The sequence below is a fragment of the Cucurbita moschata genome, unplaced genomic scaffold (assembly GCF_002738365.1).
Source record: "Cucurbita moschata cultivar Rifu unplaced genomic scaffold, Cmos_1.0 Cmo_Scf00003, whole genome shotgun sequence".
NCBI classification, from domain to species: Eukaryota; Viridiplantae; Streptophyta; class Magnoliopsida; order Cucurbitales; family Cucurbitaceae; genus Cucurbita; species Cucurbita moschata.
The window spans coordinates 3,137,188-3,162,956 of NW_019268519.1; the positions used below are offsets into that span (position 1 = coordinate 3,137,188).

At 38.4% G+C, this 25,769-nt stretch overlaps 4 protein-coding genes across 11 annotated transcripts in view; 3 read left to right on the forward strand and 1 right to left on the reverse strand.

The window, feature by feature from the left end:
* Nucleotides 1-6,795, forward strand: part of LOC111436744 (probable RNA-dependent RNA polymerase 5) — a 9,963-nt gene extending 3,168 nt beyond the window's left edge. For 2 of the 5 annotated variants that reach the window (XM_023074461.1, XM_023074493.1), the window contains 14 exons: nucleotides 593-791; nucleotides 866-953; nucleotides 1,117-1,257; nucleotides 1,540-1,614; nucleotides 1,722-1,793; nucleotides 2,694-2,800; nucleotides 3,627-3,775; nucleotides 3,864-4,086; nucleotides 4,427-4,652; nucleotides 4,902-5,047; nucleotides 5,166-5,331; nucleotides 5,990-6,128; nucleotides 6,214-6,377; nucleotides 6,441-6,795. In XM_023074461.1, the coding sequence (XP_022930229.1) occupies nucleotides 593-791; nucleotides 866-953; nucleotides 1,117-1,257; nucleotides 1,540-1,614; nucleotides 1,722-1,793; nucleotides 2,694-2,800; nucleotides 3,627-3,775; nucleotides 3,864-4,086; nucleotides 4,427-4,652; nucleotides 4,902-5,047; nucleotides 5,166-5,331; nucleotides 5,990-6,128; nucleotides 6,214-6,377; nucleotides 6,441-6,689 (2,144 nt within the window). In that variant the 3' untranslated portion in view covers nucleotides 6,690-6,795. The remainder of the gene's footprint in view (nucleotides 1-592; nucleotides 792-865; nucleotides 954-1,116; nucleotides 1,258-1,539; nucleotides 1,615-1,721; nucleotides 1,794-2,693; nucleotides 2,801-3,626; nucleotides 3,776-3,863; nucleotides 4,087-4,426; nucleotides 4,653-4,901; nucleotides 5,048-5,165; nucleotides 5,332-5,989; nucleotides 6,129-6,213; nucleotides 6,378-6,440) is intronic. The other 3 variants (XM_023074469.1, XM_023074477.1, XM_023074485.1) reach the window with 3 other exon arrangements.
* Nucleotides 6,796-8,451: 1,656 nt separating this feature from the next.
* LOC111436772 (NADP-dependent malic enzyme-like) lies at nucleotides 8,452-14,380 on the forward strand. Its single transcript, XM_023074502.1, has 19 exons — nucleotides 8,452-8,638; nucleotides 9,987-10,107; nucleotides 10,174-10,248; nucleotides 10,330-10,481; nucleotides 10,542-10,647; nucleotides 10,737-10,802; nucleotides 10,873-10,968; nucleotides 11,042-11,113; nucleotides 11,180-11,263; nucleotides 11,336-11,434; nucleotides 12,184-12,231; nucleotides 12,304-12,357; nucleotides 12,467-12,565; nucleotides 12,628-12,717; nucleotides 13,385-13,462; nucleotides 13,553-13,627; nucleotides 13,726-13,816; nucleotides 13,936-14,064; nucleotides 14,144-14,380. Exons 1-19 carry the CDS (start codon nucleotides 8,532-8,534, stop codon nucleotides 14,218-14,220), a joined length of 1,719 nt encoding a protein of 572 aa, XP_022930270.1. The 5' UTR covers nucleotides 8,452-8,531; the 3' UTR covers nucleotides 14,221-14,380.
* Nucleotides 14,381-15,287: 907 nt separating this feature from the next.
* On the forward strand, nucleotides 15,288-17,344 carry LOC111436781 (probable protein phosphatase 2C 53). Its single transcript, XM_023074515.1, has 4 exons — nucleotides 15,288-15,732; nucleotides 16,254-16,541; nucleotides 16,636-16,741; nucleotides 16,837-17,344. Exons 1-4 carry the CDS (start codon nucleotides 15,355-15,357, stop codon nucleotides 17,145-17,147), a joined length of 1,083 nt encoding a protein of 360 aa, XP_022930283.1. The 5' UTR covers nucleotides 15,288-15,354; the 3' UTR covers nucleotides 17,148-17,344.
* LOC111436720 (putative ABC transporter B family member 8) lies at nucleotides 17,180-24,699 on the reverse strand. Of its 4 annotated transcripts, none has more exons than XM_023074436.1 (10): nucleotides 24,410-24,699; nucleotides 23,103-23,353; nucleotides 22,942-22,996; nucleotides 21,948-22,126; nucleotides 21,419-21,876; nucleotides 20,136-20,676; nucleotides 19,877-20,056; nucleotides 18,527-19,795; nucleotides 18,018-18,424; nucleotides 17,180-17,930 (listed from the first exon to the last, which is right to left on the reverse strand). In XM_023074436.1, the coding sequence occupies exons 2-10, from the start codon at nucleotides 23,331-23,333 to the stop codon at nucleotides 17,573-17,575; spliced, it is 3,678 nt and encodes a 1,225-aa protein (XP_022930204.1). In that variant the 5' UTR covers nucleotides 23,334-23,353; nucleotides 24,410-24,699; the 3' UTR covers nucleotides 17,180-17,572. The 4 variants fall into 4 exon arrangements, with proteins under 4 accessions (XP_022930204.1, XP_022930212.1, XP_022930217.1 ...); XM_023074444.1 differs by having other exon boundaries at nucleotides 23,103-23,335; nucleotides 24,410-24,425; XM_023074449.1 differs by lacking the exon at nucleotides 24,410-24,699 and adding an exon at nucleotides 24,011-24,041 and having other exon boundaries at nucleotides 23,103-23,335.
* Nucleotides 24,700-25,769: the final 1,070 nt, after the last annotated feature.

Consider the following 25,769-nt stretch of genomic DNA (forward strand, 5'->3'; position numbering starts at 1 on the left):
AAAAAAAAAAAAAGAAAAAAAAAAGAGAAGATTCTTGTTCTCTTAGCTTAAAGTTAGTGTCCATTATTTTAAATTTGGCTGTTTGTCTCATGGATTGGGGCTCTTACCCCCTGGAAGTTCACACATCAATAAAATTGTTTCGAATAATTTTTTTTCTGTTTGTCATTTCTTTCTTTTTATTACTCATGCTAGTTCATACCTGGGTTGGCACATGTTGTTTCAGTATTGAATTCTGTTCAATTTTTAAGCACCTCAAGTTTTTTTTTCTCTTACTTTTGTGCAAATGCATAGTTATGCTCTCCTTAACATAAATTGTCATCCAAAATTCATCATACGTGTAATCACCTCATTACATTAGTTGAACGGTCCAACGTCTTTGATATTGTTGTCTTTCGGCTATTCTATCTTCTCATGACTTGTATAGTATTTTAGTGCTATGATGCTCTATTTAGACAAATGATTAAGATTCAAGTTTTAAACTAATTTTTTTGCGATAACTGAACTTTTTAGTCATTTTCTTATGCTTTTATTGTCTATGCATAATGGGCAATTTTTTTTTTTCTCACTATTGTTTTGTATGTGTATCGAATAGTTTTCAAAGATGGTGGCAAGGAGGAAAAAAAGAAGAATCCAACCACATCAGCAGTGAAGTGCTATTTTGTCAGAATGGAGTCAGCGGCATATTTTGATAAGCTTCAACCTTATAAATTATCTAATAGAACAATTTTTGAAGCTAGGAGTCTTTTCATGCATCCACACACGGTGCCTAGTGTCGCAAGCTACATGGCTAGGTATGCTGGTGATAGAGAATGTATTTATTTAACCTAGCAACTTCTGCCATTGTCCTGACCGTTCTGTTATGTAGGTTTTCACTCATTCTGTCGAAGACGATAAAACTCAAAATTGATTTATCTTCAGTAAATGTTCAAAGAATTGCGGATATACCTTGCAAAGTACGGTGTTCCACCACTACTACTGCAGCCTTGTGGTGGAGGGGAAGGGGATACAATTGAAAAATGAAAATCCCTCCTACACCATCCTTCTCGTAGTTTTAGTTGACTTTTTTGCTGCACATTATATTTATAGCTACTTATTTTGGTTTATTCCAAGCTGCAGGATGTCAATGGTAATGTCATGTATAGAGATGGAAAACCACTTATACATACAGACGGAACGGGATTTATATCGGAGGACTTAGCTTTGGAGTGCCCTATGAATGTATTTAAAGGGCAGGCAAAGCATGATGCTGACCTTAAGGTTTGTGATTTCATGTTAATAAACATTAGGGGAAAAAATATCAGAATTTACAATGCATGATTTAAATCTTCGCACGTGAAGGTGAGAAAATCCATATTGTTAAGTTTTGTTCTAGGGTTTGATATCCGTTGGTTTCTCGGAACTTCGTCATGTCCTGCTACCTTCTCTTCTTTGTATGATTGTTTTTTTTCCCTTCTCACATATTTGACTGGTTATATTATTCTAAAACATGTAAATTTGTTTGATGTTTATTGTGCATGCTGTCTGACATTCATATAATAGAGAATTCCTGCCTTTGAAGTATTTCAGAATAAGACTTCGCAAGTAATACTGCCCGGGCTTGAACTTCGAGAACCAGTATGTGTATCTAAACTTTATCGCTTCGAGTTTCTATTGATTGTGTGGAGTTACTTCTTTGTTTTATGTAAACACTGACTTTTATTTAATTCTCTTTCCATTGGAAGCCCTTGTTAATTCAGTTCCGACTTTTTTACAACGGTCTTGCTGTTAAAGGAACATTTCTAGTGAATAAACAGGTATACTTTGTAGTTTAAGAAGAGGACCATAAGTTATATGTTTTTTGGCATCCATCTTGCTCCTGGGTTTACAGTAATGATTACTCTGTAATTATGAGCTATAGGTTATTGACCTCATACATATTGTCTTCTTGATTTAGGTTCTAAAAGCTCTCCATCTAGTATGATAATCCATTTCAGTGCCCAGAAGAAGTGAATATGATGCTTTGAATTTTAATATCATATTCACTGTTACTTTTATGTAATATCATAAAACACAACAGCTGACATCCAAAGTTTATTCATTTTGCTATTCCAGATCATTTTCCAGGAGTAAAAGGACGATATCCATGAAAATGTCGATGGCTTGGATTTTTAAATATATTGGATCATATATAATTGGTGTTTCCATCAAGAAAATCTACTGTGGCATTCTATCATTATACTCATTCCTAGTAATTTGGGTTGAGAAAGGTGGCTACTCTGTTTGGAGGACATTGATTTTTGTTTTTTCTTTATTTTTTGAGAAAATATGGATGATACTTATTATGTGTTGGTTAAGTGAATCAGTTTGTGGATAGCTGTTTACCAACGAGTATTGATTTTCCGGATGTCTTCATTTTGCACTTAAACATCAGTATCTTCTATTTGGAACCATTTTTCATTTGTCTCACAAATAAAGAGAAGGGCCTTCATGTATATGTTTAATAGTTGTCTTTGCTAGTCTTAGACTGGATTTTCCAGCTCCTCTATCCAGAGTTATTACCAATATCATAACATGAAATCTGAGTACGATACGATTTTGTTGAACGCAATTTAAATTGTCCCCAGCTCTATTTTCAGTATAGATGTAATTTTCTTATGTCTCTGCTACCATTAATCTACTGTTGTATGTTATAGTTTGTTAACTTAAAATTGCAGCTTCCTTCTAGAACAATTCAAATTCGCAATTCTATGATCAAAGTTGAAAAAGATCCAAATCTTGAAAATGCTGAAACAGAGAATTCACTGGAGGTGGTAGGAACCAGGTATCCAAAATTTGACTTTATTTTTTATTTTTATTTTTATTTATTTTTAGCATTTGCCATGGTTTTGGAGTTCAACGTCAATTTCTTTCCCATAGGGCATAGGATAGGGTTTATATATATTACTTTGCACCGTTACTGCATAGTGTTAGGAACCACGACCCTCCACAATGGTATGATATTGTCCACTTTGAGTATAAACTCTCATGGCTTTGTTTTTTGTTTTCCCAAAAGGCCTCATACAATGGAGATGTATTTCTTACTTATAAACCCATATAAACCCATGATCATCCCCTTAATTAGCTAATGTGGGAATCCCTCCCAACAATCCTCAACCATCCTCCACTCGAACAAAGTACACCATAGAGCCTCTCCTAAGGCCTATGGAGTCCTCGAACAGCCTCCCCTTACTCGAGACTCGATTCTTTTCTTTAGGGTCCTCGAACAAAGTACACCCTTTGTTTGACACTTGAGTCATTTTTTTAGTACACCTTCGAGGTTCATAACTTGTTTGTTCGACATTTGAGGATTTTATTGACATGGGGAAGTTAAGGGCATGGCTCTCGTGGCTTTGCTTGTACCATTGGAAATAAGAACCTTATGCTTGTTCATCATTAAGAAAATGCAATTGATGAGGCCTTCAAAGAATTAAAATTTGGCAATTTTTTTTTCTTCTTAACTATATGTTAGGATAACAACAAGCAACGGTGGTTGCTAACCTCTTTAAAGGTTTTATTGCAATTTACCCTGCAATGGCTTTTCACTTGTATTTACCTTCAAAGAGTTTCTGAATAATGTGGCAGTTTCCTTTCTCTAATGATTTTCTCAGTAATCCGCCAAAGAGGGCATATATTTCAAGAAACTTAATAGCACTCCTAAATTATGGAGGCGTCCCAAGAGAGTATTTCATGAATATCCTTGTGGATGCTTTGAGAGATGTTCAGGGTGTTTTTTCTAGTAAGCGTGCAGCTTTAAGAGGTATTAGGCTTTTTGAGCTGTTTTCTTTTCTTCTCTTTCAAAGTACTGTTACATATTTTTTGTTACTCTCTCGGTGTCTCTCTTGCAGTTTCCATTAACAACGGTGATATGGATGACTTTCTAGTTGCAAGAATGATTTTATCTGGAATTCCTCTGAATGAATCGTATTTGCAATATCGGTTGTCTATGCTTCTGAGGGAGGAGAAAAAGAGCTTGAGAAGCGGAAGGCTTCACGTGCCTGATTGTTACTATTTAATGGGGACAGCCGACCCCACCTGTACTCTTGAGAGCAATGAAGTCTGCGTTATCCTGTATGTATTACATGCATGATATTTCAATTAGTTTTACTTGATTGTATGGAAGCATTTAGTGTAAGCATTATAATACGTTCACCTACTATTTGGCTTTATTGCTGGGGATGAGAAATTGAATGAAGCTAAGATAAGCAAAAAGTATATTATCTTAATTCTTTTTATACAAACATATTATATTATCTTCAATGCTTTTCAATTGATTGACACATCTGATAAATAGGATAGAATTATAACTGATAATTTACTTCTGTTACTTGAAATCCCTGCTTTTGTTTTGTTATTTTCTTTTCGTTCATGTATTAAGTATCGACATGTTCTGTGTTCCCCATCCAACTAGTGAGAATGGTCAAATCAATGGGAAGGTTCTTGTCTATCGCAATCCTGGATTACATTTTGGTGATATCCATGTTTTAACGGCTAAATATGTGGAGGACTTGGTACCTGTGGTGGGAAATGCAAAATATGGTATATTCTTCTCTTGTAAGGGTCCCCGTTCAGTAGCTGATGAAATAGCTGGTGGTGATTTTGATGGTGATATGTACTGGGTTTCCAGAAATTCTCAGGTTAAGACACATTCAACCTCGAACTTCTATCACTTAATGCTCGCACATGCCTTTTTCTTATGAAATTTATGCTCGAATTGTTTTATGGTTTAGTTTTGTCAGTATCTTCTATTTCTGAATCGTCTGCACGCACCGTAAGTTGTTTTCTGAAATTACGACTTCACACTATAAATTTTGGAAAAAGATTCATTCAATATAACAGAGTCACCGCATACCTATTCTATGCTCTTATTTTTGGAATTATTTCAGTTGTTAGAGTATTTCAGAGCAGGTGAACCTTGGAGGCCAAGTCCTTCAATGGAAGTAATAGCTAATATAAAGCCAAGTGAATTTTCTGCGGAGGATCTAGAGGAGGAGCTATTTAAATTATTCTTGACAGCTCGGTTTCAGCCAAGGTATGTGATGGAGTGTATCTATCCATGTGGTTTTTACTTTTAAGATTTGAGTGCGGTGAAGTTTCCCATCAATTATGCTTACTGATGGAAGATTGGGATTATTCTGTGGTACGTTCAGTTATGCAAAGAGTGTTGCAGCTGATAACTGGGTAGCATTGATGGATCAACTACTTGTGCTGGGTGAAGATTGTAAAGAAGAAAGAAATCTTGTAAGGGCAAAGATTCTCCAGTTGATCAATATATATTATGATGCTTTAGATGCACCTAAAAAAGGCGGGAAAGAGGTCAGTTCTGTTAATGATACTCTGTCTCTTCATGAAATTGTTATACTATTTATGTTCTCCATAGTGTTTCTTGGATCCAGTGAGAGATTTGGAATTATTTATTACACATTATTACACAGACAATAGCTAGGTGGAGATCCATCATGGTGATAACTTATTTCTCAAACAAAAACTTCCCTTTTCAATGGAGAGCTTTCTTATCAACCTATGAAATGAAAAAACAATAGGGTCTTTTTATCATCCTATCATATTGAAGACGCTGCGCCCCCTTGTAAGATCTCATATCAGTTAGAAAGGGAAACGAAACATTACTTATAAGGGTGTGGAAATCTTTCCCTAGTAGACGCGTTTTGAAACCGTAAGGCTAACGACGGTATGTAACGGGCTGAAGCGGACAATATCTACTAGCGGTAGGTTTAGGCTGTTAGAAATGGTATCAAAGCCGGTCACTAGACGGTGCGAGACGCTGGTTAGAGTAGGGCTAGACCCTCTTCATAGTAGACGCGTTTTAAAAAACCATGAGGCTAATGACGGTACGTAACGAGCCAAAATGGACAATTTAATCCTCCACATTTTTGACAGTTGATGCGGTGAACATGGTTAGAATGATGCTTTTGAATCAAGGGCTTTCATGTGGATTTTTCTTCCCTTTTGATAGATTGAAGTTCCAGAACACCTGAAGGCAGGAACGTTCCCTCATTTCATGGAAAGGGGGAAAAAATCATATACCTCAACATCAATTCTAGGACAAATTTTTGATACTGTTAACATGTTTCAAGAAGAAGCGCCAAACATTGGTGAGTTTTTCACTGTCATAATTACCATGTTTTTGTTCACTGAATTAAGGCTCCTTATGCATCACATCGGTTCTACAATACTCAGAGGTTCAAAAACTTCCATGCTTTGAAGAAGAAGTGGCTGATGATACCTTGATGAAGTGGAAGTTTCAGTATGAGATGTATAGAAAAGAGATGAGGGACGCCTTGCAGCTCGATCCTGATGCCAAAAACGTAGCTGCTGAAGCCACCATTAAAAAGTACAAAGAGGTAACTTCAAAATCCAGTGATCAACACCTTCTTGTTAAATTGCTACTCATTAATTGTTATTAGCTTCAGATATTGTACGGTGCGGAAGAGCTGGAGGGCAGCCCGAGGTGGGTCGAGGAGGTATACAAGGAAGCTCTTGCAATATATCACGTTACATATGAGTATGCGATGAGCCATGGGTGTGTGCGCTATTGCAGCTTTGCATGGAGAGTTGCAGGTTCGGCTCTCTTCAACCTCTGTGCCAGAAAACATTCTGAAAACAGCTTTCTTTGCCTCCCTTCAGTTATGCGTCAGATTTTTTGTTCATCTTAGTTAATAATATTATGACCCATAATTAATTATACATACACCAAGATGTAAAATAACGTAAATATTAGGGATCATATTAAAATATTTAAATTACCCCAAATATTTAACTCCATATTAACTTTATAATACATATACATACATATATATATATATACATATACATACATATATTTTTTTATATCAAAGTCAAAGTATAATATGTCGTTGAATATTAGTTTTTTATACGGACTAAATTAATTTTTGAAAAGAAAGAAAAAAAAAACTAATAAAACTTAATTTAAATCTATATAAAAAGACAATATTCTAACAATATATTATAATTTTTTTGGCATAGATGGAAACATATGGTTAAACTGTAAAATTATTTTAAACTATATGAGTGATTTTAACCTTAAGCCTATCCTTTGGAAGCTTCATTTTAATATTGAGAACTTTTAATTTTGAAGAATAAAATCATTTCTAAGTATTTCCTCAATTAAAATAAAACAGAACTTTGACCGAGTTGTTTAATTATTATTTTTATAGAATGGTTTGACCGAATTGTTTAATTATTATTTTTTTGGAATGGAGCATCGAAACTTAAAAAAAAAAAAAAAATAAAAAAATAAAATAAAATAAAGAGGGATAACTTTTAAGCTAGATTGATTTTTTTTTCTTAGATGATTAGGTTAAAGTTGAAAAAGAAGGCGTCTATCATGATAGAACATATCAATTTCTAGCATAAACTTTCAATTTCATATGAAAGTTGAACCCTAAATTTGGATAAATGTTATCAATTTTTACTTTTTTTTTTTTTTTTTTTTTTATAAAAAAGTTAATTTTTTATTAATTTGTTCTCTAATTTTAACTAAGGATGTATATGGAACCGGAGAACCTAATTAATTTATATTTTAATGTTTAAAATAGAGATTATAACACGCGATTTAATACAATGAAATTTGGGTAAAAATGGCATTTCATTTATTTTTTAAAGTATGAGTGGGATAATTAAAACTTAACAAAAATCATTAATCTGTCAAATTTGTGAATTGAAATGTTTCCAATAATAAATAACATAGCAAATATAAAATAATTAGTCAGTTCTATTCTAAAATAGCTGATTCGATTGAAGTAGTAAATTTATATGAACATCTTTTACTTTCATAAAATTTAATGCATATGTATATATATTTTTTTTTAATTGAATTATGCAAGAATAATGTAATTTTATAATATTCCATTCGCCACCCGAGAATAAAGTGTTACGAATCAAATTTATTTATTTATGGATGGATTGTTAGGAACCAACTAGATTAATACTCTAAGGATTAAATTTTACACAGATTGTCTTGAATCTAATTTTTTAGATAAAGAACAATCTTTTTGTTTAAGAGTCAAATACTTCACAAGATAGTAGGATTAATCCTATTTAAATATTTTTAGCATGCAGCTCAATGTACATTAATGGCAAAGTTTAATAAATTTTCGACTCCAATTGAATTGATATATGTATATATGAAAATAGCCTTTAGCCAATTTTGAAAGTACTAAATTGGCTGAAAATCAAATTTGAAAATAAGCTTAATGTACTTTTTTCTAATTGAATTGGGTATTGTTAATTATATATATCTTGTTAACTTGGAGTTGAAGAACATAGAATAAAACGTGCTATCTTTTGAGAGGATAAAGATGATTCGAGTGTTATAACAATGTTCTGGGAATAAAAGATCAAACATTTGACTTTATTTACACTATCTATATTAAGTTTAACAAAACTGTTTATATTCATTTGTAGGCAGATTTTGTTTCTTGCTTCTTCTTTCTGCCACTCTCTTTGCGTGGGGTGCTTTCAATTTGAGTTGAGTGATGAAGAGCACTTTGAAGGAGGAAGGTGATGGCGTTCAGGACATCAATGGACAACACCGTGCTACAGAGAAGCAGCTCGTCACTCCAAGGACTTCCTCAGTTGCCAGGTATTATCCAACTTTCTTGGATGTTTGGGTTTGGTATAATGGCTTGTGGTTTGACTGATTACTTAACACTCTCAGTTCGTTCATCGTTGTATGTAACATAATCCCAACTTATGGGAACAAACTTGCTTTTATGGTGATGCATGAGATTCCACGTTGTTGGAGAGGGAATGAAGCCTTTCTTATACGGGCGTGGAAATCTCTTCTTGACATATGTGTTTTAAAACTGTGAGGTTGACGGCAGCACGTAACGGGCTGCCAAAGCGGACAATATCTGCTAGTGTTGTCCTCGGGCCGTTACAAATGGTATCAGAGGCAGGTTTCGGGTGGTGTGCTAGCGAGGATGCTGGGCTCGGAAGCATTCTTTATGTGGGTGTGGAAACCTCTCTTTAGTAGACGCGTTTTAAAACCGTGAGGTTGGCAGTGATATGTAACAAGCTAAAGTGAACAATATCTGTTAGCGGTAGGCTTTGGCTGTTACAAATGGTATCAGAGCTAAACACTGAGCGGTGTGCCAGCGAGGACGTTGGCCTCCAAGGGGGGTGGATTGTGAGATCTCACGTTAGTTAGAGAGGGGAATCAAATAATCTTTGGTGTGGAAATCTCTCCCTAGCAGACGTGTTTTAAGACCGTGAGGCTAACGACGATGGGTAATGGGCCAAAGTGGACAATATTTGCTAGTGGTGAGCTTGAGCTGTTACAAATGGTATCAGAGTTAAACACCGAGTGGTGTGCCAACGAGGACTTTGGGCCCCCAAAGAGGGTGGATTGTGAGATCTCACATCGGTTGGATAAGAGAATGAATCATTCTTTGTAAGAGTATGGAAACAATATTTTTTACAAGAGTGTGGAAACCTCTTCCTAACAGATGCGTTTTAGAACCGCGAGGCTGACAACGATACGTAATGGGCCAAAGCGGACAATATTTGTTAGTAGTGGGCTTGGGCGGTTACACAAATTGTATCAGAGTGAACACCGAACAGTGTGTCAGCGAAGACTCTGGCCCCATGGGAGTGGATTGTGAGATCCCACGTCGATGGGAGAGGGAACGAAACATTCCTTATAAGGATGTGAAAATCTCTCACTAACACATGCGTCTTAAAATTGTGAGGCCTATGATGATACATAACAGGCTAAACTAACAAAAATTGTGAGGCCTATGATAATACGTAACGTGCTAAAGCGGACAATATTCAATATTAACATACTAAGTAGCTTTTGATTCTTCCTCTTGATTCTAATCATGCTAGCCTCTGGACCTTTGGCCTTTGAGTTGCTATTCACCGTAAAATGGACAATGTTGTTCATAAGATGTAAACATGGATCCTTTTTGCAATCTGGTTTGATGCAGTGGCTATTCCTTGCTGAGGGATCCCCGCCATAACAAGGGGTTGGCATTTACAGAGAAGGAAAGAGATGCTCATCATTTACGGGGGCTTTTGCCGCCTGCCGTTGCTACTCAACAACTTCAGGTTGAGTTTTTTAGTGGTCATGTCTCTGATGTACTCCTTCATGACCTTTTCCATTTGTGATACCAGGAGAAGAGGTTGATGCAGAACATTAGACAATATCAACTTCCACTACAAAAATTTATTGCCATGATTGAACTTCAGGTTCTCACTTTACCTACCATTTGTTTTTCTTCTAAATATGTGCCAATTTTGATTCAATGGAGTTTGAAATTTGGTGTACAGGAAAGAAATGAAAGGCTTTTCTACAAACTTCTTATCGAGAATGTCACAGAACTGCTTCCTATTGTCTACACTCCCACAGTTGGTGAAGCTTGCCAAAAATACGGAAGCATCTTCAGGCGTCCTCAGGGTCTTTACATCAGTTTGAAAGAGAAGTAAGTATGCTTTTCATGACTTCCAGGTCTCTGTGAATCTTATAACATTGAGTCATGCAGGGGTAAGATCGTAGAAGTATTGAAGAATTGGCCCCAAAAGAGCATCCAAGTAATAGTCGTGACTGATGGCGAGCGTATTTTGGGTCTTGGTGATCTTGGTTGTCAAGTAATTTCTATGCAAACATTCTCTGATGAATTACACCTACTTTCATTCTGGACTGACTGATTTTGATATGAATTTATTGGATGTTTTAGGGAATGGGGATTTCAGTTGGGAAGCTTTCTTTATACGCTGCACTTGGAGGTGTTCGTCCTTCTGCAGTAAGCATCTTACTTGTAAAGCAATACCACGATGTTGTTCATTTCAGCTAATACCACATTTTCTTGTCAGTGTTTGCCTATTGCAATTGATGTCGGGACAAACAATGAGAAATTGTTGAATGATGAATTCTACATTGGTCTTAAACAAAGAAGGGCAACTGGAAAGGTTCAGGAGGCGTCTTTGTGTTGCTTTTGGCTGGTTTAAGTATATTTGATATGGATGCCTATGTTCTATGCAGGAGTACTATGAACTTGTACATGAGTTTATGATGGCTGTTAAGCAGAATTATGGGGAAAAAGTTCTTATTCAGGTTAGAATATGTTTGATATATGTTTGATTTGTTTCTGTACTTACTGGGTCTATTTGAAACTTTCAGTTTGAGGATTTTGCCAACCATAATGCTTTCGAGCTACTGGCCAAGTATCGCACATCTCATCTAGTTTTCAATGATGATATTCAGGTACTGAAATTTGATACCCATTATTTGGGAAGTTGTCAAATTTTCTTATCCATACTCTTGTTCTTGTTTCAGGGGACAGCGTCTGTTGTTCTTGCGGGAGTTGTTTCTGCTCTGAAACTCATTGGTGGTACCTTGGCTGATCACACTTTCTTGTTCCTTGGTGCTGGGGAAGTAAGATCTCTCCTTCCATGCTTCCATTCCTCCCTCTACTTCTCTAACTTCCTTGCGTAAATGAGCTACTATAGTGTTGTGAGATCCTGCCTCGGTTGGAGAGAGGAACGAAGCATTCTTTATAAGGGTGTGGAAACCTCTCCCTAGTAGACACGTTTTAAAACCATGAGGTTGACGGCAATATGTAACGAACCGAAGCGGACAATATCTACTAGCAGTGGACTTGGGCTGTTACAAATGATATCAAAACCAAACACCGGGCGGTGTGCCAAGAGGATGCTGGCCACTAAGGGGGATGGATTATGAGATTCCACGTCGGTTGGAGTAGAGAACATAGCATTTCCTTATAAGGGTGTGGAAACCTTTCACTAGTAGACACGTTTTAAAACCATGAGGCTGACAACGATACGTAATTGAGCCAAAGCGAATAATAGCTACTAACGGTGGGCTTGGACTGTTACAAATGGTATCAAAGCTAGACACCAGACGATGTGCCAACGAGGATGCTGACTCCTTAGAGGGTGGATTGTGAATCCCACATCGATTGGAGAGAGAAACGAAACATTCCTTATAAGACGGTGGAAATCTCTTCCCTAGTAGACGCATTTTAAAACCGTGAAACTGACAGCGATATGTAACGGGCTAAAATGCACCATATATACCAGCCAAGCTGTTACAAGTATCTTTCATTCCCACTCCTTCACATTCATGTTCAAAATGTTCTTACATATTTTTTGGCGTGGGTGCAGGCAGGAACTGGTATTGCAGAGCTTATAGCTTATGAAGTATCAAAACAGGTACTTGTGAAGCTAAACCAAACATAAACCTATGTTTCTTATAATTCATCTTCTGTTTTTTTGTTGTTTTAGACAAATGTTCCAATTGAGGAGACCCGCAAGAAGATCTGGCTTGTGGACTCGAAGGTGGTAGAAAGTTTAATGAAGCTTATGACAGAAGAACCATAATTATTTCTTTATGTGTTCATGCCATTGCTCTCTTGCTTCAACCATAAACAGAATGATGTTGTTGTAGGGATTAATTGTCCGCTCTCGTAAGGATTCACTTCCACACTTCAAGAAGCCATGGGCTCATGAGCATCAACCTGTTAAGGATCTATTAAGTGCTGTCAAGGTGTGTACCATCTCTTAATCTCGAAACGCTTTGTTGTTCCTCACCTTTTCTCACTATTTCAGGCAATTAAGCCAACAGTTTTGATTGGATCATCTGGAGTTGGAAGGACATTTACGAAAGAAGTCATCGAGGCTATGTCCTCCATCAATCAGGTTCTTTCTTCCCCCTCACTCATTCATGCCTAACCAAATATACATATTGGATGCATGTTAAGACTTGTGTGACACAAACGCAATAAGAACTCCAACATACAATACTTTCTTTCAATAGAGAACCTCCGTCGACCTAATATGAAGAGAAGAGTTGAGAACTGTGAAATCCCACGTCAGTTAGGGAAGAGAATGAAACATTCCTTATAAAGGTGTGGAAACCTCTCCATAGCATACGCGTTTTAAAAACCTTGAGGGAAAGCCTGAAAGGAAAAACCCAAAGATGACAATATTTGCTTGCGGTGGACTTGGGCTCTTACAGTTGGTATCAGAATCAGACACCGGACGATGTGTCAGCGAGAAGGTTGAGCCCCAAAGAAGGTGAACACGAGGCGGTGTGCCAACAAGGATAGTGGACTCCATAGGAGGGTGGATAGAGGGGTCCCACTTCGATTGGAGAAGGGAACGAGTGCCAACAAAGACGCTGGCCCTGAATGAGGATGGATTATGAGATACTATATCGAATGGGGAGTAGAACGAAACATACGCGTTTTAACAATCTTGAGAGAAAGCTCAGAAAGACAATATTTGCTAGCAGTGAACTTGGACGGTCACAAAAACATATTCCTCGATACAAACTGACATTGTTTTTTGTCATACCATTGTGCAGAAACCTCTTATAATGGCTCTTTCCAACCCCACATCTCAATCTGAATGCACTGCTGAAGAGGCTTACACTTGGAGTAAGGTAATACACATGACATTTTAAAGCCAAAGTTTTTCCTCTCTTTTTCATTGGAACCTCTCTATTTACTTAGCTTCTATATGCAAATTGAAGGGCCGTGCAATCTTTGCTAGCGGAAGTCCTTTCGATCCATTCAAATACAAAGGGAAAACCTTTGTCCCTGGCCAGGTTTTTCTACTTCTATCATTATGTTGGATGAGTTACTCTTCACCACTGTTGTCCCATATCAAGAGCTGACATATTGAGCTTGTCAAATCTCAAATCAGGCCAACAATGCCTACATATTCCCTGGCTTCGGTTTAGGTATCTTAATTTCCGGAGCAGTTCGTGTGCATGACGACATGCTTCTGGCTGCCGGTAAGTAGGATTGTTTAGTTCTTAACTAATCTTGTCTAGTTAGAAACAACGGACATCCACAGTAATAACAACAGGCTCACCGAGTTGACTTGTATCTTATTTCGCCTTTGTCAAACTAGCGGAAGCATTGGCTGCCCAAGTCTCCAAAGAGAACTATGACAAGGGGATGATCTACCCACCCTTCTCTAGCATCCGAAAGATCTCAGCACACATTGCAGCTAATGTGGCTGCCAAGGCATATGAACTTGGTGAGACATTTTCTTTGAATATGTTGCTATTCATGTAGTTTTGAGTACTCTTCCATAACATCAATTACTTAATCTCAAGGCTTGGCAACCCGTCGCCCGCGCCCGGCAGATCTTGTCAAGTATGCTGAGAGCAGCATGTACAGCCCCGTCTACTAAACCGACCGATAAACGTAACGAGATCTCGAGCAGCATGTGTGTTCTTAGGAGAGAACTTGAAGTGTTCCCAAAATCTTTACTTGTAATGGTATAATGTTTGTAATGTTTTTGCTTCATAAGTCAACTTCTTTATTAATGAAATAAGCATTTGGATGAACTTTTACTAATAAATATGTTTTTTTTTTTAAATTTCCGCGAGTTATGAATCTTGTTTGATATTAGTATAGGTGACAAGTTGATAATTTTTTTTATATGTTTTATCGTACTTAAATTCGATATTGAAAACATTGATGATGTGATTTCTTCAAATTTACAAATATTTATAAATAAAAACATCTGCCGATTAACAATTTTTTTTTAACTAAAATATTAAAATATTTTAGGTCATCTTGAGATTTTAATTTTTAAAAAAATAAAAATACTTTTTTTTTTTTAATAATCTAGAGATATTTTTTTAATTATTTTATTAAAATTAAATTATAAATTTAGTCTTTTCACAATTTTACTTTTCATAATATCTAGGCAGTAAGTTTTCGTGTTGAATTTGATGTGTTAGTTTCTATGTTCCACGTGTTACCCTTCCACCAATCACATGGATACAACGCCGTGTGAGCTGTACAAATGAAAGTACAGGAACACGATGATACGACGTCAGATGGGGCCCACTTACCAGAACTAGTTAATTATCCTGGCTTTTTAGTCACCCAGCTGCCAATCTCATCGACGTGTACACCCTCAGAGAATTCCAGCCGTTGGATTTTGAAAACGTGTCAGAATCGTTGCAGTGAATGTTTCCTTTTGTGAATTTTAAAGCGAAAGAAGATGGATTTTTATCATCCAATGAAGAGTCAGCATGGTTAGTCGACCAGAACAACGGCGTGAACTGAACACCATGGGATGAGAGAAGGACACGTGGCGGTCGAAGCGAAAAGTGATTTGAGTAAAGACGAAAAGAAAAAGGAAAAACAGTCAATCCTTGATGGCCTTTCCTTCCCCAAATGTGTGTACACGTGTCGACATCATAGCTGTCCTTTCTTCTTCCCCCTTTTTATCTCTCCCTTTCCTCTTCCTTCATTCTCTCTCTCTCTCCCTCTCTCGCTCTCTCTCCGTCCGGGAGACTACCGACAGGGAGCCATGGACGAGTCCGACCACCACCAACTCCACCAAGCCGATTCTCTTTCTGGTCTGTCGTCCATACTCAGCACCGACGATTCCAGAACCTCCTCCAGTTCCGGCGAGATTCCTGCTTCTATTCGCACCGAGTCGATGAAGGTGTCGGAAGCAGGGAGGCGGAAGTGCGTGGGGAGGAACAATAGAAGCGGACTGCACTGGGGGCTCACGTCGGTTATTGGACGGCGGATGGAGATGGAGGACGCTATCGCCGTGAAGCCGGGATTAATGTCTTCAAGATGCAACCACGTCGGAGGTTGTACGGCTCCAGATTCCAGAACCTCGGGTGAGATCTCGCCGGTTCATTTCTTCGCCGTGTACGATGGTCACGGCGGGTCTCAGGTGCGTCCTGTTCTCCCAAATTTCCATCCGCGCTGCATTTCTCATCTAAAATCCCAATTAGGGCTTAATTTTCGGCTCATCTATACCAGAAACAGCCACCCAAAATTAATTTGCACATAGCCAGTTTTAGATTATTAATATTATTATTACTAAGCAGCAACACATGTCACTCAATGAGTGGTCCTCAGTGGAAAGAATTTTGGATGCTCCCATTCAACGTAAGGACACGTGTTGTTGAAATCAGGGAGATCAATGGAATTTAAGATTCCAATGACGTAATAATCATTTTGGGGATGACGAAAACAGGGGTCTTCGTCTGACGTGTTTTAAAAATATATATATTTTTTCTCAAAAGAAGATTTATTTTGGGATAGGTACAAGATCTGTACGCAGGACTTCGGGATTCTTGGGGAGCTGGAAATTTTAGATCTAAGTTATATTTGAATAATTGATTCCAGAAGTGCATATGGTATTGTTAACTGACATTCTCCGGCGTGGATTCGTATATTTATGAACTGTAGGTGGCGAAATTCTGTGCGGAGCGGATGCATGAAGTGATAGCAGAAGAGTGGGGAAGAGAAGGAATCAACGGCCATGATTGGCAGAAGAGATGGGAAGTAGCCTTCTCTAATGGCTTCCAGAGGACTGATAATGAGGTTGTTTCAGAGGCGGTTGCGACCGACATGATCGGATCCACGGCGGTTGTACTCCTTCTATCTGGCTGCCAGATTATCGTTTCCAATTGCGGCGACTCTCGGGCGGTTCTTTTCCAGCGGAATAAAGCGATTCCATTAACAGTCGATCAAAAGGTCATTAATTTCCAAACCATTATAATTTTTCCTAGTTTAGAGAAATCAAATCATTAAGGGGGCTGCTGCATTTGTTTTATTGATGGTGTTACAGCCTGATAGAAAGGATGAACTGATGAGAATTGAGAGAGATGGAGGCAAAGTCATAAACTGGATGGGCGCTAGAGTGCTTGGAGTTCTTGCCATGTCAAGAGCCATAGGTTTCCGCCTCCCCTCCCCCTCCATGTCGATGTATAATTACATACATTTGCCTCTCAGCTTGACCATTGTCTTTCTGTGTATGGATGGTGTTCAGGGGATCGATATCTTCGGCCGTGGATAATTCCAGTCCCGGAAGTTAGTTTCACCACCAGGAGTGATGAGGATGAATGTGTGATTCTGGCAAGCGACGGGCTCTGGGATGTAATGACGAATGAAGAGGTTGGGCAGGTGGCTTGCCATCTTCTCAGGCGGCACCGCAGGTCGTCGACAACCGATAACACACCTCCGGCACAAATTGTTGCTAATAATCTCACTGAAATGGCATACGGAAGAAACAGTTCTGATAACATTTCTGTCATTGTCATCGATCTGAAAGCCAGGAAAGGACACCCACAGAGGCAGTGATAGAACGAGTTGGACATTCATATTGTTCTTCTAAAATCTTGATGTCTGGAAGGGAAGCTTCTAATAGCTCCACCCTGTTCTCTTCCATAACTGATAGATAGCAAACCATCTTTGTTTTGGTCACTGTTCTCACCACACTGCATCAAAAACATGTACAGAACCCACTAACAAAAATGGAAAATCTGCTTTACTTGGGCTAAACAGGTAGTAGTTCTTGAACATACCAATATGTATGTGCCCCTAAGTAGCAATTTGGACAACACAATACATTTCCAGACTATACAACCTAATTGTCCATCACTATACAACATCTTAGCTTTGGCTATCTCAAGACCAAAACGCCAATGCAGAGTCCTAAATGATCTGGTTCCACAAGCAAAGCAAGTAGAAAATTGAAGCACAGCTAAAACTGTAGAGGTAGAGGGTTAGGGGTGAATTTGGAGGTTAGCAAGATTAAAGAAAGCACCCCTTCGATGATTGAGTTGAGCATAGGATCCTTGCTCAACCACCTTTCCATCCGCCACAAAGGCAATGGAATCCAGCTTCTTGATGGTGTTCAGGCGGTGGGCCACGACAAGGGTCGTCCTTCCTACCATAATTCTATCCAGTGCTTGTTGCACAACTTGCTCAGATTGAACATCCAGAGCGCTGGTTGCTTCATCTAGCAACAGAATTGTTGGGTTTCGAATTATGGCTCTGGCTATCGCTAGTCTCTGTTTCTGTCCTCCTGAGAGTTGCACTCCTCTTTCCCCACATTCTGTCTCGTAACCATCTTTCAATGACCTACACCCACCATCCCCCAATGAAATAGATTCAAAATAACCAAGTCAAAGCATGGCCGAACGATTGTGAAAAGAACAGCAAACTTACGAGATAAACTCATGGGCATTGGCGGCTCTGGCGGCCTCCACAACCTCATTCTCGGAAGCGTCGAGCTTCCCAAAGAGGATGTTGTCGCGTATGGTGCCGGAATAAATCACTGGCTCTTGGCTGACAAGTGCCACATGCTTCCTGTACCATTGAAGATCCATTTCTCTGATATCCACACCGTCCACTTTCACCCATCCCTTCCCCACATCATAGAACCTCAGTATCAGACCAATTACAGTTGATTTTCCACACCCACTTTTCCCAACTAGCCCAACGCTCGTCCCTGCCTTCACTTCCAAGCTGAATTGGCGCAGCACCATGTTATTTGGCCTGCTTGGATACCAAAAATCCACTCTCTTCATCTCTATATTCCCTTTTAGCTTCTCCAACTTCCTCCCTCTTCCATCCTACCAAATCAAACAGTATTCAAATAGAGTTCAGCTTTGGAAATGTTGAAGATAAAGTTCTTTTCATTCTGTAATTTGCCAAAAAAAGGGGTGTTTGCGTACCTTTGATGGGTCGGAAATGAGTGATTTTCGGTCGAGAATCTCGAACACTGAGGCAACAGCAGCCGAGCCCTTGGCTAAATCTGTTGTCATGCTGCCAGCCTCGGCAATGACCTTGCCGGTGCTTACCAAGATAAAGAAAGTTTTGAACACATCCCCTGCAGATATTTGACCTTTCTCCACGAGTGTTCCACCAAACCAGAAATCCAATGCCCATGACATGAATGTTAGGCATTGAGCAGACCCCATGCCAATCCCTGCAAACCATGATTTCTTTCTAGCTTCCTTTCTTGGTGCCTCCTGTGCTTTGTCAAAGATTTCAAGGACTTTCCCAATGCTGCTGAAGGATGTTACTATTCTATGGTTATACACTGCTTCTACAGCTATTTGTGTGCTTTGATTCTGTGCCTTGATGAAGTTTGTAGAAATGGTTGAGAGGAGGACTTTCCGTGTGTAAAAGCAGAGAATTGTGAGTGGCTGGACGGCTATCATAACAAGGGCGAGCTTCCAGGCCACTGCTAGACCAAGGATCATTGCTATGGTCACAGCTGAAGTGGTTTGAACTAATAGAGAAACTCTGTCAGCTACAAGAGACTTGACCAAGGAAGCCTCATTGCTCAATCTTGAACACAGAGCTCCACTAGAATTTTGCTCCTTATCAAACCAAGCTGTTTCAAATGTCAAGATCTTTTCAAGTGTCCTCAGCCGAATTCTTTTCGTCAAATGCTCGCCCATATACGCGAAATTATAATGTTGAACAAGGTTCAAAATGATGGAAATCAGAGTGAATGAACAGAAAATCAACGAGTACGTCCTGATTCGAACTTGCATTTCGTAATGGCTTGGAGCAAAGAAAGCTGATATCATACCTCCAATGGTAAGTGCATATATAGGCTGCACTGCCCCAAAAGCTATAGCTGAGAAGCTTCCAGTTACCGCTTGCTTCCATTCTGGAGAGTTCAAAGATAAGAGACGAGTAAAGGAAGGTGGCTTAGGAGAAGTTGATTGAGGGGTCTCCATAGGCAGTGGTGATACTGCAAAGACTGCTGGGCTTGATTTAGCACTGCTTCTTCCAACCGAAGAGGTATGTATCTCTATGTTTTGTTCAACATCATCATAGCTTGTTAGTCGCTGCAATTTCACTAGTTTTGCATAGTGACCAACTTTTCGGTTTATAAGATCATTATGGGAACCAATTTCAACTACACAGCCACCACTTACAACAGCTATAAGGTCTGCATTTCTGATTGTAGATAGCTTATGTGCAACTACCTGATCATCAATCAGTGAATGAACCTCAAAATTTATCTCAAAATTACTCAACTACTCAAAATTTGGACAAATTTGGCTTACCAGAGTGGTTCTTCCCAGAGAAGCTTGATCAAGCGCATTTTGGACCAATGCTTCTGATTCAGAATCAAGAGCACTGGTAGCTTCATCAAGCAGGAGAATGGCAGGATTCTTAACGATTGCCCTAGCTATGGCGATTCTCTGCTTTTGTCCACCAGATAGAAAAGCGCCTCTTTCCCCAACCTAGGTTACACTACGACATTCAATTGATTTCACAAGCAAAAGAAATGCGGATAAAACGGCAAGGAAGAACATTACGAACCTTCGTCTCGTACCCTTCAGGAAGCTGGGTAATAAAATTGTGAGCATTGGCAGCCATGGCTGCAGCCATAATCTCGTCCATGGAGGCGTCGAGCTTCCCAAACAAAATGTTCTCCTTAATCGAAGTTCCAAACAGAGCATGCTCCTGACTGACGAGACCCATTTTCCCTCTAATCCATTTAAGCTGCAATGTCTTGATATCGACGCCATCGATCTTCAAAACTCCATCATCCGCATCATAAAAGCGTTGCAACAAAGCAATGGCGGTGGACTTGCCGCTCCCACTGGCGCCGACGAGGGCGACGGTTTTTCCAGCATCGACTTTGAGATTGAAATCCTTGAGGACGAATGAATCGGGGCGTGAGGGATATGCAAATGTGATGCGATCGAATTCAATTTGGCCTTGGAGATTTTGAAGAACAAAGCCTTTTGTGTCTTCTCCATCAATCAATGGAATCCGATCGATCCTCTCAAATATTCGCGATGCTGCAACTGAGGCCTCTGTCAAGTGCTTCAAATCTGGCAGTGCCACTCCCAGCGACCTGCATTCCAAGTTCGTTGGAGCAATTCTAATGAATCATAATGTAACCGTAATTGAACATACAACAGATCAATCAAACTAAACAAAACACTTGGCCTTCCCAAATTTGTTGGAATAGAATGGTCCTAAATGTGAGACCCACGTTGGAGGAGAACGAAACATTTTTTATTTTAAAACATTTTTTATTTTAAAATGTGGTAGAGGCATTTTTAAATCGAGCTGACGGTGATACGGAATGGGCCACATCGGACAATATATGCTAGTGGTAGCCTTGGGCTTTTACAAATGGTATCGAAGCCAGACACCGGGGCGATGTGCCAGCAAGGAGGCTGAACCCTGAAGGGACGTGACACAAGACGGTCCCAAAAAGAGATAGATTGGGGTGTGGGGGTCCCACATCAATTGGAGAAGGGAACGAAAGCTAAGTCCGAAAGGGGTGGATTGAGGGGTCCCACATTGATTGGAGGAGAGAACGAACGCTGAGTCCCAAATGGGTGGATTGGGGGGTCCCACATTGATTGAAGAAAGGAACGAGTAAAAACTAAGACGCTGGGCCCCGAAAGAAGGTGAGTTGTGAGATCGCACGTCGGTTAGAAGGAGAATGAAACGTTTTTTTTATAAGGGTGTGGAAACCTATTTCTAGCGAATGCGTTTTAAAACCGTGAGACTGACGACAATAAATTACGGATGAAAGCATTTTAATAACCTGAATGAAAAAGATAGATAGATAGATAGAAACGTACAAGCCAGCCAAAATGAAGGAGATGCCAGCAGCATAGATTTTGCCACCACTTTCGCCTTTATACATCACCAAACGGCTGCCATACCAAGCAATCAAAGCCCATATAGCAAATGCCAGCCCCGAGCTGCCCACAGCCAACCCTTTAGCAATGCCTTGCTTTATCCCCAGCCTCGTTGTTCTATCCAAGATGGTTCTATAATTCTCCAAAACCCTCTTCTCAGCAGTGAATGAATAAATGGTTTTTATGGAGCTTAGCGCTTGTTCAACTATGGCGTTTGCTTTCCCATACTCCTCACGTCTCTTGTTTGTTACATATACCAAATATTTGCCGTATGTTACTCCTGGGATTACCAGTAATAATAGCGTTGGAAACACTACTATTGCTAGTCTCCAAGAAAAGTAGGTCGAGAAAGCCAGCCCCGAAAAGAACACCGATGAGTTCATAACAAATAGTGGGACCTGTGAACAATGTTTAACAACCATCCATTAGAGGAAGAATCATCATTGCAAATGAAGAATAAAGTTTGTACCTTTTCGCTTAGAACTTCTTGTAAGAGAGAGGTGTCTTTTGATATACTGTTCACAACCTCTGATGTAGTTGCTTCTTGTGAATCAAAAAACCCTACTTCTTGTCTCAGTACTGCTTCCAAATATTTATGTCGAATTTTCAATACTTGTCTCTCGCTGGTTTTACTCCAACAATACCCTTCTACAGTTCACAAATGAAACACATACATACTTTAGTTTATACATAAATTATGTAATAGCACAAACACATCGCTAACGGAATATTATCCATTTTAACTCGTTACGTATCATCGTCAGCTATACGGTTTTAAAACGTGTCTATTAGGAAGAGGTTTTCACACCCTTATAAGGAATGCTTCGTTCCTCTCTCCAACCAATGTGGGATCTCACAATTCACCCCTTTTGGGATCGGGAGAATCCGGCTACAGGAGAACCGAAACGGAGAGCTTTCCCCCCTTTTCTGCCCGCCTCTTTGGTCTTAAGAATGAGTGATTGCCCTCCTCCGACCCTCACTGCCCAACTGGATAGCAGACACATAATGCGTTCCACCTATTGCACAAGGTTCTATGGTCGGTCAGCAACCCCTGGATACCTAAGGCGTCCTTGGGGTGATCTTGTAGTTCCTATGGGGTGGAGACGATGGGGTTGGTCTATGAATTTTCCTTCCTTTTGCCGCATTTCGCCCACTCATTATCTCGCTTTGATACTATTTGTAACCGCTCAAACCCACTGCCGACACTGTCCTGTTCAAAGCTTTCTATTTGAGGCTTTCCCTCAAGTTTTTTAAACCCTTGTCACATGGGGTTTGTTTGTTGTTAGTCTAATGTAATTTGACGAAGCTTGAAATGTGGTATCTTATGAATTGAGTTACGTTTCGTTCTAAAATTTCATGAGTGTCTCCTTAAGTAATGACAAAACCCAGATGCTTTTTCATGCAATATTCATAAAGCAAAACAAAGATAAGATGAATGAAAAAGAAGGGTTTTTGAAAGTTACCCATAAAAGCCACGATCATCACAGCTAGCCCCAAGTAAACAAAATATAAGCTGCACTGTTGAAAACCCCAAAAGAAAAAAATAAGAAACAGAAACCCAAAAAACACCCCAAAAAGATGGAAGAGAATTTAATGAGAGGTACGTTTGAGTTTATCCACTAACCTTCTCCACATTATCCATGAAGTTGTCATGGACTTTACCATTCCCCAAACTGTTCATAAGACTGCTAGCAAAAACAAGCAAACAGTTGGTGGACATTCCATCTCCAATTGCTCCAATTGTGCCCAAAAACATAAGCAAGACATCAACCCAATCAGCATATCTAAAAATGGCACCAACTGATTGCTTCTGATCTCCGACCCTTCTCTCTTCCTTTCCATCTCTTGAGCTCATCTCTGCAAATTGAGCTTCTCCTTCAATGGTGGAAATGAAAGAGACAATGCGTTATATTTATACAAAACAAAAAAACAAAAAAAAAAGTGGTTTTGTATTGATTGTCCATGAAACACAACTCCAAATGAGCATGAGCTTTATGTGGGGTTATAAAAAAACACACAAAAATTCATGATTTTGGTGGGGTTTAGTTTATGAAACTTTTAAATGGGTTTAAACAAAGATGAGTAGTGCGCAATTGTCAAATAAAAGGCACCTCTTTTTGTTGTCTTTATTTTTACATATTTTTATATTGGTTTATTTAGTGTTCTATGCTGATTACATATCAACCTTTTTATGCAAAAACAGTGTAACCATTATGTTCTAAACTTCATTTCTCCATCGATTTTCATCACATTCATGATACCCTTATCGTCTTCTTTTCCTTTTCTCCCCCTTTATAATTCTCCAATAATTCAAACGAAAAGCTGTAGTTACAGTGAGATCTCACATCGGTTGGGATGAGAATGAATCATATTTTATAAGAACGTGAAGACCTCTCCCTAGCCAACACGTTTTAAAAAACCTTGAGGGGAACCCCAAAAGAGAAACACCAAAGAGAACAATATCTACTCGCGGTAGACTTGAGCTATTACAAATGGTAGAGAAACACCAAAGCAAGACATTGGGCGATATACCAGCAAGGAGGCTGAGCCTCGAAAGGGGGTAGACACAAGGTGGTGTGACAGCGAGGACGTTGGGTCACGAAGGGGGATGGATTGGGAGGTCCCACTTCGATTGGAGAAGGGAACGAGTGCCAGTGAGAACACTAGGCCCCGAAGGGGGTGGATTGTGAGATCCCACGTCAATTGGAGAGGAGAATGAAATATTTTTTACAAGGATGTGGGAACCTCTCACTAGTAGACACGTCTTAAGAAATTTTGAGGGAAAAGCGTAAAAAGAAAAGCAAAAGATTGAGAAAACTTTACTTTAGCTGTTAGAGTCAGTAATTCTAAAACTCATGGTAAATGAGAAGAATAAAAGAATAAAGTATATGATTAAGATTAAAAAAAAATACATTAACTTATAAACCCTACCGATCGAATCTCGAAATGGAAGATGCACATCTATAATATAAGCCTAGATTGATGTGATTCAAAGAAGAAAACTTTATAGTAATATTAACAATGGAGAATAGTATATGATGATAATAAAATCAATTGCTTAAGAACACATTAAAGGAAAAGAATAAGAACATATCAAAATTAAGCAATCTATGTCTCAATGTTTTTGTTACATTTTTCTTACATACATTTAGCAACCATATTGGTTAATGGTTTGGAAGTTTGTCTCCTTGTCTTGTCCTTGCGTGGTTCGTTCTCTCTAAAACTAGGGTTAATTTTAAAAGTTTGGTATAACTTTTGTAGAGTAATTTTTAAATAAAAAGTAAAGCATTTTTAAAAACAATGACTTGATTTTTTAAAAATGTTAATTAAAAAGTGGTTTTTTAAAGTACTTTAAAAAATAATTAACATTTTTTAAATTTTCCCAATCAAATCAACTTTATATGATCATGACAAAATGTCTTTGGTGACTTTTTGAAATATCCATATGGAAGGAAGAAATTAATATTTCAAGAAGGTAAAATAATAATAACAATAATAAATATAAATATGGTATGTATTTAAGTTAATTTTTTAAAAATAATATTAATAATTATTGAAGAGCTAAATAATTTAAATTTTGTACTTTATTTATGACGTACTCATATAGTATTGTGATTAAAGAGCTGAGTGGGTTGAAAGGGCAATTTGTTGTAGGGTTAGGGTTAGGGCAACTTTGGAGAAAATTATGGGTCCAACTTTTGAAGTGGTGGGTTATATATATATATATATGGGAAAAAAAGAATTTATTATATTAATCAAATCTCTTCCAAACCTAATTATCATTTCTCTTGTAGTTATTATAACTCTTTCCAAACGGTTAAATAATTATTATTTTTTATGAATTAAATATATATAATAACGTGTACACACTACTTTAATTTTTTTTTTAAATGTGCACGGAGATCTACATTTAAATAAAGTGACTTTTGAATGTATTAGGTTCATTAATTTAGTTTGGTCAAATATTGCTCGACACCTAAGTAAAGGGGCCCCTTAAAACTCCGATTCCAATGCATGTATTTGGTAGTATATAAATTGTACACATTAATCGCGTGGGTTTAAGGAGTATGGTATTAATATTATTTAAATTCCATGTGTTTCCACTAGACTTTGTAGCGTGATTAATTAAATGTGAAGTTCCATTGCCCAAAGCCCAAAGCCCAAAGCCCAAAGCCCAATTTCTATTTATTTTATTCAATTTAAAAGTTGACACGTGGATTTTTCGAAAGTGAGCAAGATTTGGCTGAATGATTTTGATTTGATTTCTTTTTTTTTTTTTTTTTTTTTTTTT